Source organism: Anopheles maculipalpis, chromosome 3RL (genome assembly GCF_943734695.1).
Source record: "Anopheles maculipalpis chromosome 3RL, idAnoMacuDA_375_x, whole genome shotgun sequence".
Lineage (NCBI taxonomy): Eukaryota > Metazoa > Arthropoda > Insecta > Diptera > Culicidae > Anopheles > Anopheles maculipalpis.
In genome coordinates this window covers 61,979,604-61,995,228 of record NC_064872.1, presented here as the reverse complement: position 1 = coordinate 61,995,228, position 15,625 = coordinate 61,979,604, and the positions used below count along the sequence as shown (strand labels likewise).

Sequence of the window (15,625 nt, the reverse complement as noted above, 5' to 3'; positions counted from 1 at the left end):
GCAGTAAGACTATTTTGTCATAACTAAAACGCAAAACTTTACATCTCGCCCTGTACCACACGCAAAAACACACTTAATACAGATGACGGAAGATGGACAGTAACAGCAACGGTGGCTACGCAACGGGCAGAGGAAGGGTGGCGTTGACGGTCGTGATGATTGCTGCCAGTGTTCATTCTTTATCGACTGTTTTTTTTACTGATCTTTTTCGCACGAAAAGAAAAGCAAACCCTGCTCCGCGCGATCAACGATCAATATAAGTTATTTTGCTATCTAATAAAACTTTTTCGCCTGAGCCTCACGACTGTCTCTGTATAGTGGGGGATGGGGGGAATCAGTGGGATTAGTATTGCAAAAAAAAACATCAAAAACGGACCTCGGTGAAAAATTACTTACCTATACATACTGTACCCTAGCATCACCAGCAGCTGTACCACTATCACCACCAGGAATGCCGTCAAGCTGAGACAGTTTTGCGTTGGGCACTGTACGGACCCTTGCGCCTGCGGTCCTGTTCCATGCGTTTGTAGCCTGCAAATGTATACGCACACCGTTAGAAAATTCCATCAGAAAATGCCTCACCCGTCTCTTCCTTACCTTTGAGCCACTCCCGCCACACCTTGCCGGACCTGGTTCATTCCGTCGCGCATTTCATTCATCAAACTTTGCACATCGTACCCACCGGCCTGCACCTGTGCCGTTGGTGCCCGTGCCTGATTGCTCAGAATGCTGTCCGTTCGTGCATGCACCTCCCCAATGATGGAACGAATTTCGCGCACCGTTTGTACCATCACATTCTGATTCTGCAACAGTGCATCCACCTCGTGACGCATGATAGTGCTACCAGCACCCACCCCACCCCCGACAGCGATCTGTGGTGGAGGTGCACCACCCGCTCCAGCCTGTGCCGATACGGACAACAATCCCAACGTACGCTCCTGACGCCCTATCACCTCATCCAGCTTCGAGCTAAGCGTACGCAGCTGTTCGAACGTGTTCGTCTGTGCTTCCCAAATTTGACGCAACTCACGCTCATTAAAGTCCTCGAACAAACTGTCCAAATCATCTTTCTGCTCGTCCGGATGCTCCTTCCGATATTCTTCCTTCTGCAGCTCAAGCTTCTTCTGGTAGTCCTGGTACTCTTGCGTTAGCTTAGCCGCATCTTCGCCCGGTGCCGGTTCCTCCTTGAACTGGCCGGGAATGTGCAGCGAGGTGGTAAGGAAGTGGAACACATCGTGATCATCGGCCAGCCCACCGGTTGCTGCCGAGAGACCGAAATAGCCCGTCTTCGGCAGGACTACATTCTCCGCCCGGAAGCACATTTCGTAGTTCTGATCGTTGTTCGTCATACCATTGTGGAACAGGACCGTTAGGATGTTGTTATAGTATTCGATCTTGGCACGGGTCGGGAATGGTTTGTTGCGGAAGTCGCGCAAACAGCCGGACAGAAGCTGAGTTGACCCATCCCTGGAAAGGGGAAAAAATCATTTGTTGAACAGTTAGTAGGGAGAACTGATCGATATTATTGCTGTAAAATAATAAATTAAATCGCTTCGCTAAAGTGTCTACTTCAAAACTCAAACAAACAAACCAATGAACAACAAATAATCTTTAATCACTTTTTTAGTGTTTGGTTTTGCATCCTAATGAACGTTTACGTTTATACTGAGATCACGTTGATGCAGAATATTCGTTTTATGATCATAAATCTTTCCCTTATAACAGATGTATCAAACTGACAACCTTCTGTAACTTGGTTTGCAGTCCGTGAATATTATTTAACGTTCAAATGACCCGAACGTACAGGTACTTTTTCCATCGCTAGGCACAATCAATCATTTTAACATATCTTCGCTAATTTGTATATTTTAATATAGAAATGAAATTAGGTCACTCTCTGCATTTGATACCTAGTCCAAACCTAGTCCAAATCAATTTTGTTGTGTAATTCAATTAAGACTAATGTAGCTAATTGAATAAAAATAATTTTAAATACGCATCGAAATGCTTTATAAAAGCACTTTTATGATTACAAAATGGATTACAATTCCATGAACTTGAAACAAATCAATTGTATCGTGGTCGTGTATCACAAAACTCATCTACGTCTATCGCGGAAATCCCGTAATTTGGCGCCCTACATTTTAAAATAAAATCCTATTACTCTTTCTGTAAAACCACCGCCCCGAATGGTCAGCAAAAATTGCATATTTGCAAGACCACAATTGTAAAAAGAATCGTCCTTTAATTAAACGTGCTAGACTCTCATGAAACATCATAAGAGAAAGCGGACCAAAAAGCAAAATTTTACTGAACAATCGTTTCTAAAACATAAACACATGTCACCTTGTTCGTATTACAGATTTAAACATTTAAAAAAGATGAAAAATCTATTCCTTCTTTACGTTAAAACCGAGACACCTATTGTCGAAAATAGAACAAAATTTCAAAATGAAATGAAACCAGCCATATTCATTCGTTACCATTAGGGCAAAGGAAAACAAGCTAGCGTCAGCAAAACAACAGCCGGGTGTTTATACTGTTTCGCCTCGATCCTAAATTTGCTGACGGAAGAAGTATCACTTTGAACGTGACCAACGGCGCGGGTTTTTTTTTATTGTGACCCCACAACACAAGGTACTTACTGTTGATGGTCAAACTGTCGCGTTCCATCGTTCAGCACGGCCGAAATGTATGGATTGTTGTGTTTGTTATCGTTGTCGAACGAATCGAAGAAGATACCGAGACCGACCCACCGGTCGGACGAACCGAACACATCGCCCAGATAGCTGCCCTTTTCGGACGTGTACCAGAAGGCCTAAAAATCCCCCCAAACGCAAAGAAACCATAAGAACGTCGCTTGCCTTTTGCCCGGTTTTGGGTGACAGAATCGTACTACATACCAAACCGTCTGCACCGATTCTTCCACGGCCGGATACTCGGAAGACGATCTCCACCTCCCACCAGTCAAAGTTCGTCTTTTGCTTCGTCCAAATGGCTCCCTTCTGGCTGCGCAAGGACGGTGCAATGCGCACGTTTTCTGAGCTGGCAATTGCATCTGTAAAAACATGGGAAAAGGAACGGGGTGGACGATTATTTTAATACACTTTTTTGGATCTATTTGGAGTACTGCTATTCTCGATGGGCAACCTGTTTGCTGGTACCAACGAAAGGACACTTTCACTACTTAAACTTTCGTTCAAACCGGTTTTTGGCTAAAAGAGTCACATGGCGGTCGATAAGTACTTTTAGCTGGTAGATTGTTTTAAAGGCAAACTATTTCAATGCTTCAAAGAACAATCATCCTTCTGTGTGATACCGAATTTTCATCTCAAAAACTTCAAACCCAACTTCCCACCCCAAAAAGCTTCTGACGTGTAACTGTTTGCATGACCATGGTAGACGACTCGCCGTCTCGCTCGCACTTTCAGCCCAACCGTACGGACATTTTCGGTTCGCAACCAGCCTCCCGAAACCAAATCCTCCACTTCCTCTCTCTCTCTCCTACCGTCCTTGTGCTTTCCACTGAGCGATATACTTACGTCCACCGTACTCCCAGAATGGTACCGTGCCATCCTTCTGTGCTAGGTAGGGTGGTTTGAACGAGTATTTGTACTCGAATCGCCGGTGCACCAGTCCAACGTCGCCGCTAACACGGTCCAGATTAGCACCGAGGCCAATAAGTAATCCTACCAGCAGCAGTGAAGCCGCGGAACCGCTACACGTCAACCCTTTGGGAAACATTTTCGGAAAGTGTTCGGAAGGGAGCGCAGAAAAATGTAAACGTTTCAATGTTGCGCTGTCAGTTTTGTTATCTTTTGCGAGTTGTCAGCTGTCAGGTGAAACGTCATACTGCGGGATGGCCTTTGGTCATGAAAATATATCTTTTTGAAACAAATTTACCTAAAATGGATAATTGAGTATGCAAAGTAAAAGCTATTGTAATGTTATTATTTTACACTATTTCACATTCGATTCATTATGAACACAACTCATGCCTCTTCCAATTCATAATTGTTTCCGAACTTAGGCTGTGCACTACACAAGTCTTTGTGTGTTTGTGTTATAAACGCTAGTAAATTATAAACACAACGTACAAAACAAATCAAAAGTACAATTTATAATAATTATTTAGAAGTATATCACACTTATTTCCCTACTTGTTGAACGTTAAAGCGGCTATGAAGCTTTATTCTTTAGAGGAAAGCTCATAATAGCTCTGGCAGAAGCATCCACGCCATTATCCCATTTAAGTACACCAAACCTTCGATGTCTCTGTTTCCTATAGCCTTATCAAGCTATATATGGTCTATAATATTTTTTTCTTTCTTAATTGTTCTGCAATTGCAGTTCTGTTATGTTATTCAAAGCAATTGAAAACATTACGTCCGATAGGATCAATGACTCAACATTTCACGCTTCGTAAAACATTTCTTCCGATATATTTACGAAAATATGCACGTAACACACCAGATATCACGATTTATTAGCTTATAATTTGTTCGACAAAGCTTCCATTGGTTTACTAACGTCCTTTACTCCCGTACGATGTGTCGGATCGCCCATGCAAGGATCACGTTTGACCACAATCGTTGTACAGTTTTTCATTACGACTTTCGCTCCACCAGTGACCTTAGGTGGTGGACACGGTCCAACCTGACTGCTGGGTTTAGTAGCATCATCCATCACCGCCAGCTGATTTTCCCGCGTGGCTCGTATTTTTTGCTCCAAAGCCAACAAACCTTTGTCAATTATTTGATCCAGCTGGTAGTACTGCTTCTGTACGATAAAATCCTTCACGGCAACAATTGCTTGCGTCATCTGCCTCATCATTACTCCAACTTTTTCCTTCAGATGATACTCTTCCGCTATATCCTGTGCTCGCCGGTGTGCGATACCTAGCTGCATCCACATTTGTGACGTTGCCCGACCAAGTGTTGAATTGGACAGGTTTAACGGTGGCGATATGCCCGAATTAATACTTTCCAGCAACTGCTTGTACAGCCATTTCTTTTCCGGCGGAGGCGTTGGTTTTAAGCAGTATGCCATCTTGCTGTTCGTATTCAGCGGTCCGGAAACACGATTCAGTTTTGCGGTAGTCTGCACTGCAACAAGCGCCGTATCGCCCAGCAATCGCGACATTTCGTATAATTTTGAGCTAGCAATTTGGAGAAAAAAACTCGGGAATCGTTCTTATGCAAACGGTTATCTGCTCAATGGTTGCTAAGATGTGTAAAATTTCGCTGCAGAGTTTGTTAGTGATACGGTAATTTTCAAAAGGAAATTAATTGAAGGTCATTTTCGGTACAAATGTAATTTTAAATTTAGATTTCATCCATTAAAAAAGCGTTGTGGGTTTGTTACTTCATCTTTTTCAGTTTTATTAATTATTGCTCGCTACACTGTTTCCGAAAGCGTTAAAAAAGGAAAACAAACAGAAGAAAAACCTAATGGAAACGAAATAAAACGTAACCATCGACACAGTAAACTACCAAAATTCGTTATTCTACTTAAGACTACAATGTGTATGTGTTGAAATAGTGTAGTAGTTTTAGCTGATTTGCTGATTTTGTTTCCCACTTCTATTTACTGATGATTAGTGGGACACATGCGTGTACGCTCGTTTGTATTGAATGAACGTGGAGGTAAGTAAAAAGCGCCGATGATGGGATTATACTAACACGTTTTACGAAATTGACCCCCTTAAAAGATTGCATATTTGGACCGGACTATATGTACAGATGAAGAGAAACGGTCTTCATTAAGTCAGAACTGTTTTGTTATGCATTGTTGTATGCTAATGTTCACGTAAGTTATTCCTGGCTGGTACGCGGCCAAACTATAATTATTCGTTTTTGGTACTCCCAACTGTAAGATATCTCGCCTGATTAAAGAAAACCAAAAAGTACATGTTGTAGTACTGTTTAAGTACCTAGACTGTTTGAAAAAGTTGGTAAATTCGCCAAGTTTTTGTTTTAAATAGAATTTACAGTGAAAACGGAATTTAAAATGCCACTGATCAGCGGGTTTACATAAATTCTATTATAAGGCGCTGCGAAAGTTACGCAAAAGAAAATCTTAAACATTACTGGCAGAAAGTGAAAAGGCGCAGCAGAAAGAAACTTATAAAATTAAATTACTAAAAAACAAACATATTCCAAATCCCAAAAGGGTGGAAACGGTGTTATGTTGGGTGGAGAATCACCCCCCTCAGCAGTTCCAGGTGCAGGATGTTGTACGCTTTTTTTCTGATCATCCATTTTCTTTTAATATATAGTATGTGGTGTGTGTTTTCTTTTTTTATGTAATATGCAATAAGTTTTTTTTTAATACTTTTCTGGTTATTTATCTGAGCTTGGAGAAGCATTTCGGTATTGTTTTATCTTATTTTTTGTTGTTGTTCTGTTTAGAAACCCTACCTATCTCTCTCTCTCTTTCTTTCTCTACATGACTATTGGGGAAAAAATACAATAAAAAACTGTACCGAAACTTACACGATCGAGTAGCCTGAGCCTACAACGGATACACATTTGCAACGGCTCCTTTACTCATTTTGCTCATTGGGATTCACCGGTTTACTATTGCCATGCACCCGGTGAATCGTAATGATACGCAAGCGTACGCACTGCACATGGATCGCCATTTTGACTGACTTTTAATTTAAGTATAAACCCCAGGTGCTTTTTGGAGTGTGGTTTTAAGAATTCAGTTCCATCTTTTTGCTTCATTTTTGCAGGACAAACAGATATTCGCATGCTACAGATTTTCTGCTTTTCGCGCGACAAAATCACATTATTCTTACCACGCAAGGAAGAAGCTTTCCATCTTCCTTGCGCTTTTACTATTTACTGTATAATTATTCGCCATTTTGTGTTTTTCTTCCTTAGGTTCGGGGTTTGGTTTGTTTGCTTTTTGTTTTCGTGTTACCAGCCAGACCTGTTCAAATTGTTTGTGTGTGTGTGTGTTTGTTTGAATTACCAATAGCTTAACTGTACACAAGGGGGAATAATTAGCCGCCAGGATGCGGCTAATCAGAGGGTAAAGGATTAGAAGCTGGCAAGCTTAAAGAATAATATTTCTTCTGCTTGATGTTCCTATTGACAAAATTTGCCTATTCAGGGACTATTAGGGCAAATTTGTATTTGCCTCTCAATAGTGACTATTAAGGCAAATTTGACAATAGGGGTATACTTTCAATAAAGGGTACGCTCCGTAGAGCCCACCCCTGAACGAAGACGACGCTATGCGTTGAGGAACTGATCATAAACCCTCGCTTGCTAGTAGGGCTGGAGGAGTAGTGGTTGAGTTCACTATCCTTTGACTCTGTAACTTTGCATTGCTATACACACACGTACACCTCCAGCAACTCAAAAAGATAACTTAATCGACAAACAGCAGCATCAGATCGTGCTCGTACATAGCTATTACCATCATGATGCTGAACCCAAGGGTTAGCCCAAGGAATTGCAACACAAATTCGGATGTTTTGCACCGTTCTTCTGCTCCGTGGGATGATGTCAGTTCCGGGATCTACAACAGACAACACCAATACAAACAAAAATAGTCAATAAATTGATAGATAACGCTTCCCATTACTCCATTACTCACCATATCCACCATCGCGATGTAAAGGAACATGCCAGCCGCTACGGCAAACACCCATCCGGATGCTTCCGGCTGGTGGCCAACAATAATCCCCACCACCATACCGAGCAGACTAAGCAGGGAGGATAGCAAATTATAGTACACCGCCTCTCTTGCCGACATGCCCGCCTTCAGCAGTACCGCAAAGTCACCGAGCTCGTGCGGCAACTCGTGACAAAACACGGCAATAGCGGTCGAAAAGCCTCCGGCAATATTATTCGCAAATGCTGCCCCAATCGTCATGCCATCGGTGAAGTTGTGCAATCCGTCACCCATCACCACCATCCAGGCGACCGCAGAGAGCGACCCGGGCGGCGAATGGACGTGTCCGTGCGTATGCGAATGTCCATGGTGCTTGGTTTCGTGTTCGCGCAGGATGATGGTATAGCTTTCCGGACGCAGTTTCCCACTCGATGTCTGTTCCGATGACTTACTACCATGCCGACCACCACTGCGATGATGATGATGATGATTGTTCGCCTGCTCACTCTCGATCGATCCCGCTTCATCTAGATTAGTCGACACCGTGTTATTATCGATCGTTTCCTCCCGCAGCGATTGATGGTTGCTTTGCGTGTGGTTTGGCTGCTGCTGATGATTGTTTAGCGCCGCGTACTCGGTACTGTGGTCCGCAGCTAGCTCCCCGTTGTGATGATGGTTAGCGCATTTGGTCAGCGCACTGTTGTGATTTTCGTTCGTGCCCGTATTGTTGTGCTCGTGATGATCGTCCTTCGTGTCCATTGCGATCTCATCGTAACAGTAAGGGTAGGAGCTGTACTTGTGCTTGCACTGTTTCTCCCCAGCACTCGATGCGTGCAGCGAGGTCGATTCCGGATCACGCATCACACGCACCCGCGACGGAGGCTTATCCTTCTTCTGGCGCGTTTTGCACCATTCCGCAATCACCGTCAGGAAACGTTCCATAAAGTAAAAGAACACGATACCGAGCACCGCCGCTAGGCCCTTGTACATCATTGAATCGTGTGCCGCTTTAGAGTTCTCCAGCGAGGACAGCATCGCGTGCGGAAGTAGATGCAACAGCGCATCACCACACAGCGTCCCGATGGCTAACGCTACCAGGAACTGTAGCACGTGATGGTAGAAATGTTTTTCCATGCACGGTATCACCACCACACCAAGCAATCCGCACAAGCTGACGCCCAATATTGCGATCGACGAGTAGATCCATACGGCCGCCTCAGACGAATCACCGTCGTGATGGTGATGATGATGATGATTATGATGGTGATGGTGAGGATCGTTTTGCTCTAGCAGACTGCTCACCTGTAGCGGTGGAACGCTTTCCTCGCCGAAGCAACCGGACCGTTCCTGCGGCAGGTTGGATAGCAAATGGCCCAGCAGCATAGGACACACGTTGTAAAGATCGCGATCACCTAACATAAGCGTTGACTCTACACGAACGGAACTTTCGTTGCTTGTGCTACCATTGTTCTTTTCCTCGTGTATCGCAATTTGCACAAGCAGCTGATCGTCAGTACTACTGCCGTTGCTATTTTTATAACTACTGCCGCTGGTGTTGCTGCTGTTGTTACTATTACTACTGGTACTACTGCTATTACTATTAGTGGTACTGTTGCTTATGCTAACGTTTTGTATATTATCGTTTGATAAAATAAGTTTTGCTGCGTTCTCCGTAGCGTCACCGTTTACCGTGCTATTGCTGCCTGCTGTTTCCACCCCGGCGCTACTACTTTTATCACTTTTAGCTGCATCTTCCCATTCCTGGGACCGTATCATCGGTGGTGTAACGCGCCGTAGAAATTCATTACTGCTAATGCACTGGAAATAGGGAACAAATCAACAATGGTTAAATAGAGAGAGCATTAGACATTAGTTTCTACTTTAACAACTTCATAAAAAAAAAACAAAAGAAAAACAATAGACTTATCGTATAAGCAAAGCAAGCAGATGCTTGAGGCCCCGGAATTTAATTAACCCTCGAGTCGGATTTCCCTAAAAGCAAAAAAACCCTGCGCTAGAAAATTAAGCCGCTCTTCGGGAGTATGATGATCGGGCGTAGTCGTATCGAGTGAAGTCGATCAATGCTACTATCGCATCGTGAAGTCGATCGATAAAAACCTCTATCGCAGAATTTAAATGAATCATAATGTAACCAAGCAAGAACTGAAAAGTTAAAATCTAACAGTTCTAAAGACAATCATAAATTTTTAAGGATCAACATTGCCTAGGATATCAAACGAATGTTCGTAGCACGGAACGAGGATTCAAGCAAAATTCAATCCAAAATTAGTCTATCCTTTTTACTGCATACGTTATAGAAACATTATACCTTATTTTAACACTTATGCTCTTACCTTTAGAGAATCTATCCGCACCGGCGACTCGCTCGCTTCCGCCTCGCCACCACTACCATCCACAACTTTATGTTCACTGTCAGCTGTTGCTGCTGCTCCCGGTATCAGTCGAAACATACCCAATTGACGCATCATCCGTTCGAACCCGTGCACATCCATCGTCATCGATGCCGGATTGCCGTATTCGGTGAAAATTTTCCTCATCGCCTGATCCATCTTGTCCTTCATCAAACGATCAAACTCGGTTTGTGTCTCATCCGTGTCCTGCTCCTCCTCGTCGTGGTCATCGTGGTGGTTGTGGTGGTGACTATGATGGCGCTTCACTATCCGATGGGCATCACTATTCCTCCAGTCGCCGGCAGTCGCTAATGCTTCGTAACTCTTGGCGATCGTCGTCGGTTCGTACTGTAGATCACCAATCAGTGACCGTACCTCGCGCATCGTATCCGACCGACCAGCGGTATCGGACGATTTCGAACTACGATCGGTGTCGGAAAAATGTTGCTTACAGGGCACATGATCTGCACAGAGCAGACACACGACACACACTGCCATAAAGTGACGGGCCATCTCGTTTGGTGTCCCGTAAATTGACTTCCTTCCCAGCTTCCCTGATGGTTACTGTTCTTTTGGTTCACTTTAGACCGAGTTTAGCTGACGAGGTTTCGGTTTGTTTTGGGTAAAACGTCCTCTAGTGGCCACCCGATCACTGCTTAACACGATACAGCAGTGCGCAAAGATTGCAATCTCCTTGGGGGATTGAGGTACCGCCACTACTTCACCAAATTGTTTTCCGAAAAACTCTGCTCCGTACCCTCCAAGCACAGCATCTACTAGCAAAAGCATTCAATTCCATTTGTTGTCCTTGCGATAATATCTCACTGTTCAATTTTAGTCTAGAAGAAAAGAAACAGAAAAGGAAGTTTCAGTTAGTTCCACTTGGATATTATAAGAATTGGTAAATATAGAATTTAAAAAAAAATGGTTCCGCAACACCAGATCAACTGAGTGCAGATAGCTTCGATGATCGATATTAGTAACAAATGAAGATAATTAATAATGACGGGGACAAGACCCACGCAATGTGATAAAAAAGCGACAACAAACATGCAATGAGACCTCCCTCACGTGCCGCGAAATCGATACAAAAGGTCTCGGCGTTGAATAAGTAATGTAATTACGAATTGTTTGAAGTAAATATAGTTACACTTTCAAAGCCTTTCGATTGAATTGATTAACACTTTCACTGCCTACGCTGTAAAACTTTGCTGGCCAATTGCTGTGTGACGTGGTTCCCCCTTTTTTGGCACACAATTTTTACAACCCTTAATTCGCGCACCCAAAATCCCATTAATACCACGGAATTGGATGAACAACACACACGACCAGCACACCTTAAAAAAGTCCGACCAACTAATGAAGGCCTGTGTGTTGCGTTTGCCGTGGAGAACCATTAATTTCGGGCTTCTTCGGTTTACATTCAACAACTCAATAACCTTGACAGTGAGGAAAGGACCTGTTTCAAGGAACGGTACAGCACCGTGTAGCAACGAAAGGAAAAAACAGACCCCGCAAAGGGCCCAAGTCTAGTGTTGGGTACGCGCCATGCCGTGCTGTGCTGTGCGTGTTTTTGGAGGATTGGAGAAATCGAGCACACGGCATTCAATACAAAAGCCTTCCTGCCCCAACATGAAAGGATGGATTGAAAGGAGGGTTGGAGAAATTTGTTTGATCAAACTTTCTCAACTGCCGTTTATCGTGAACCAGACCCATCATCATTCAGCAGTGCAGCAGCATTAGCACACGATGTAACGAAAAACAAAATTCTTGATTGGTTGAATATGTAAGCGAAGTTATTGGACGCTGGCTGGCCCTGAAAATTGCGTATTTTGGCGGTCGAATAGGGGGTAGGATAATGTTTTTTTGCGAATCGATGTAATATTTCGGGGTTATACTGAACTGTTCTTACTATTGGTGAGGCCGAAGGGCTCATTTTAGGACCTTGTCGAGTGTTTCACGATCCTTTGTGTAGAAATGATTGAATATCCGTTAGCAGCTTGGACACCTACTTATGTCTTTAGAATTGACAACATTACGACCATGAAAGAGGAATGGTCTATTGCCTGACCAAGAAACATGAAATAAGAAAAAATAAACTTGCACAAACAGTGGTCATCTTTAACGTATTGGCTGGAAACATCGATGTACCACGTCTGATTTTTTTTTTGTTCGTCATTTAGCATGTTTTTCATATGAGGTTTTAAGGATCATAGGACTACCGACATACCGATAGAGGTCTTCTTCTCGCCATGATCGCTCGATCATCATCGAACTAAATCCCGGACCGGACCATATCCCTTTAGACAGGGTTTTCACCATCCGGTTAATGGATAGAGAAAGCTAGAATTGCAGACCACGAGCTCTTGATTGGGGGCGTTCCGGTGGAGTAGGCGACATCGGCGCCGGTCTTCAAATGGGAGGACCGGGGTTCAAATACCATTCGGACCGTCCCCCTGTAGTGAGAACTGACTACACAACTACGTGGTATCGGCAATTACAGTAAGCAATTCGATGGGCGACGTGACCTTAGAGGTTGTAAATTTATCATTATTTTGTGTAATTGTCACTATACTACTACATGCTCATACTTACTGGTACTGGTATAAGTTTGCTTTTGACATCAGCTTTCTCTACTTCTTCTACTCGAAATCTGCTTAAATAGTAGACTACAAAGAAAACAGTCAACCAAAGTTAAAAACAGGTATAATTCTTCTTTGGTGAAGTTTTAAACCTTGAACTTAAGGTCATTTTTTCATTAAATTTAAAGGAAAAACGGGTGTGACTCGGTTCTAGGGGCACTATGGCACCGATTGTCAGACGGCAGGACTTGGGTTCAAATCCCATGCGGGACCGTCTCCTAGTAATGAGGACTGTCTGAGGACGTACCAACAAGTCTAGTAAGATGATCGGTTTGACCAGCTTAGAAGGTCGTTAAGCCGAAGTTCATAATGTATTTAACATACATGCAAAACTGTAAGCCGTAATATTTAAATATAAATTAAATAAATATTTTTTTTAAATTTAATTAAATATCAAAAAAGGTATGAAAACTCAACAAGAACGGAGGGAAGATATTATACATCACAAAATTTATATTTCAAAAATCGTTGTAATTAATGTATACTCGTTTAACAATAAACAGACGACAGGTGAACGGGTTTGGTCGTATCGTACTTGGTCTAACTCTTATTCGCATTCATCTGAATGGTGTTCCATGCGGTCATAAGCTCAAACGATCATACGATCGTATTAAAACATAGTTTTCACACCTTCAGAGGCTTCAAAAATTGTCCACTTGTTTCACCAGGCCAGAAATATGGAATCTTTAAAATTGGTAACTAAACATGATCGGGTTCATCACTGTACTAACGTTACTTTAAAACGATTTCCTCATATTTTGCGCTTTCGAAATTGGTAGGAACAGTTTACAGAACGAAATATTTTTTTTACTGTTTTTTACTAATTTGACTTACACAAAAATGTCAACACGATACACACACCACACAATAACAACACTTTGAGCAATCGTTAGAAGCTCAGCAAAGTGATCAGCACTCAATTCAACGCAACCCCATTCGTTCAACAACCCAGCCGTTGGTCCTACACAAACGCCCAGCACTGTAACAGCTACCAAACTGCACTTAACGCTGGCCGTTGCTTCCTTCTTTTATAATGGAATCCACCCAGATCCCGAGATGCACGGAAAGGCCGCAGGAAAAGCCGCCGTTAGCAAGAACGGACCTCCCTCCTCGCCGCACACACACACACACAAAACCGCACAGACGGCAACGGACAAAAAACTGACGCTGCAAATTCTTGGCCGTTTAACGAGGGGATGGCAAACCAAACGGACGGACGGACGGACGGAATCTTTCTCGACGCGTTTCTTTTATTTTGCTTTACTTTTTTTTTTGTTGCTCTCTTCCTTATTCAAGAAACTCGAAATATGATTCCCAAGCGTTCCCTGTTCCGTTCCGCCCGTACGTTTCCTTCCTCTTAAAGGGGGATTTAGTTTTTCCCACTACACCATCATGACATGAGCACATTTTTGACCAATCAGCACAATCCATTTGCTCACCGTGCGCCCACTGCCGGCTACGTTAAATCAGAAAGAGCGCGAAACTATTCTGAACCACCCCCCAAATGTTCTCCCCATATAAGCACACACACGCACGCACAAACACACCAGTAAGCACGGTGGGAGTTGTGCGAATGTTTTGCGAGATGATGGCTAAAAAAGGGCAAAGTATGTACCACGCCGCTAAACGGCCGTTGGCGTTCCACGTGTGAGCAGTGAATGTTTTACAGCATTCTGGCGTTAAAATTAAAGGCGGAATGAGAATTTGCCTGCAAATAGAGCAGCATGTGCTGAAAATGGGGAGCATTGCACAGTAGTTGCATATTAGAAAATGTGATCGATTTTTGAAAACTTACTTCTACACACACAACACTAATTATTAAATGGAAAAATGAAGTTTTTGAGGAATTAATCGAATCTACAGCACTGTTAAACAAATCCAACCAATAAAGAACGACGAAAACTGCAATCAATTGCATCCAATGGAGGGAAGAAGGCATATGTTGTTAAGCTGATCCTTCTTTGCTGATACATGCGCTACACAATCAACCGTTGCAATATGATCGATGAGCAAAATCTGGCGCATTCCACACAAATTCTCGTTAGATTTAACATCTCAGCGGGGCGAGTCAGTAGGACGGCTGCATGCTGAGCAGCATTTTGTGTTATTTGAATTTATGTTTCTTATATCGAGAGTGTTTTCAAATTTTGAAATCATTAGAATTTATTGGATTCCTTTGCGATTTGGAACCAAAGGTTTGTAAATATGAAAATTTTAATCGATTTCCCCGAAAGAATTGGCAACAATTCCCATCTGCACCCTCGAATCCTCGGATAGTCGAATGCAGTTGTGGCTTACAGTTCAGCTTACAGTTAATTTAAGTAAATTCATCATTTAGTGTTGTCATTACTTTACTTGTAGTTTAAAATTTCAGCCATATACACCAGAACGATCTGGCAAATTGTATGTGTATAATTCCCGTTCCACAGTAGCGAGGGTTAACTATCCGGTTATGTGGTATCAATAATTTAAAACATTAAGATGGCCTACATGACCTAGTAGGGATCGTTCAGCCAAGAGAAGTTCGTTTGGAGGAACTGTGGATAAAACAGAGGAGAAAATGCAATTGGAGCATTGTTCGCACTAACAGCTCTGAACCTGAGAAAAACCAATACGACCAAGGTCTCGGCCACCCTACAGACTAGTATGGAAAATTAAAATAAAACAGTTGAGGATAGCTCCCAAAGTATACACCCATACAGAGCAAATCTTGGAGAAGATGTCTGAGACAAAAAATCTTTAACAAAATTCTCACTTTGTTTATCTGTTAAGTAAGTAACAGGGACTACAACTGCTTCGCGGTCCTGCTGCAGAAATTCTCTAGACTACTGGCGGAAGCATCAACTACCAAGCCTCCTCTGTCCATGTGGACGACCTACAAAAAACGTTACGGGTTGGATCGTCCGGCGTCATTCTAATGACATGATCAGCCCAGCTCGGCGGCTC

At 42.9% G+C, this 15,625-nt stretch overlaps 5 protein-coding genes across 5 annotated transcripts in view; 2 read left to right on the top strand and 3 right to left on the bottom strand.

Annotated features, from left to right (window-relative positions):
• LOC126562617 (peroxisomal targeting signal 2 receptor) overlaps positions 1-15,625 on the top strand; it is a 491,929-nt gene that overhangs the window by 260,631 nt on the left and 215,673 nt on the right. The window lies entirely within an intron of this gene.
• The window catches only part of LOC126561771 (choline transporter-like 1), a 98,487-nt gene that overhangs the window by 59,575 nt on the left and 23,287 nt on the right, over positions 1-15,625 (top strand). The gene's annotated exons all lie outside the window — the stretch shown is intronic.
• LOC126562031 (protein ERGIC-53) lies at positions 190-3,806 on the bottom strand. Its single transcript, XM_050218442.1, has 6 exons — positions 3,543-3,806; positions 2,904-3,058; positions 2,646-2,818; positions 598-1,467; positions 397-531; positions 190-310 (listed from the first exon to the last, which is right to left on the bottom strand). The coding sequence occupies exons 1-6, from the start codon at positions 3,742-3,744 to the stop codon at positions 274-276; spliced, it is 1,572 nt and encodes a 523-aa protein (XP_050074399.1). The 5' UTR covers positions 3,745-3,806; the 3' UTR covers positions 190-273.
• Positions 4,492-5,142, bottom strand: LOC126560861 (uncharacterized). Its single transcript, XM_050216810.1, has one exon. It carries the CDS (start codon positions 5,140-5,142, stop codon positions 4,492-4,494), a length of 651 nt encoding a protein of 216 aa, XP_050072767.1.
• LOC126561627 (zinc transporter foi) lies at positions 7,381-10,560 on the bottom strand. Its single transcript, XM_050217892.1, has 3 exons — positions 9,981-10,560; positions 7,609-9,444; positions 7,381-7,530 (listed from the first exon to the last, which is right to left on the bottom strand). Exons 1-3 carry the CDS (start codon positions 10,548-10,550, stop codon positions 7,381-7,383), a joined length of 2,556 nt encoding a protein of 851 aa, XP_050073849.1. The 5' UTR covers positions 10,551-10,560.

What these genes read in the sequence shown, in the direction of transcription:
- LOC126562031 (XM_050218442.1), bottom strand. Translation starts at nt 3,744, where the DNA reads ATGTTTCCCAAAGGGTTGACGTGTAGCGGTTCCGCGGCTTCACTGCTG. An exon ending in ATTCTGGGAGTACGGTGGAC is followed by an intron (nt 3,059 to 3,542) that starts GTAAGTATATCG and finishes ATGTTTTTACAG; the next exon opens with ATGCAATTGCCAGCTCAGAA. An exon ending in GTGGCGGGAGTGGCTCAAAG is followed by an intron (nt 532 to 597) that starts GTAAGGAAGAGA and finishes ATACATTTGCAG; the next exon opens with GCTACAAACGCATGGAACAG.
- LOC126560861 (XM_050216810.1), bottom strand. Translation starts at nt 5,142, where the DNA reads ATGTCGCGATTGCTGGGCGATACGGCGCTTGTTGCAGTGCAGACTACC.
- LOC126561627 (XM_050217892.1), bottom strand. Translation starts at nt 10,550, where the DNA reads ATGGCCCGTCACTTTATGGCAGTGTGTGTCGTGTGTCTGCTCTGTGCA. An exon ending in TGCGGATAGATTCTCTAAAG is followed by an intron (nt 9,445 to 9,980) that starts GTAAGAGCATAA and finishes CCCTATTTCCAG; the next exon opens with TGCATTAGCAGTAATGAATT. An exon ending in ACATCGCGATGGTGGATATG is followed by an intron (nt 7,531 to 7,608) that starts GTGAGTAATGGA and finishes TGTCTGTTGTAG; the next exon opens with ATCCCGGAACTGACATCATC.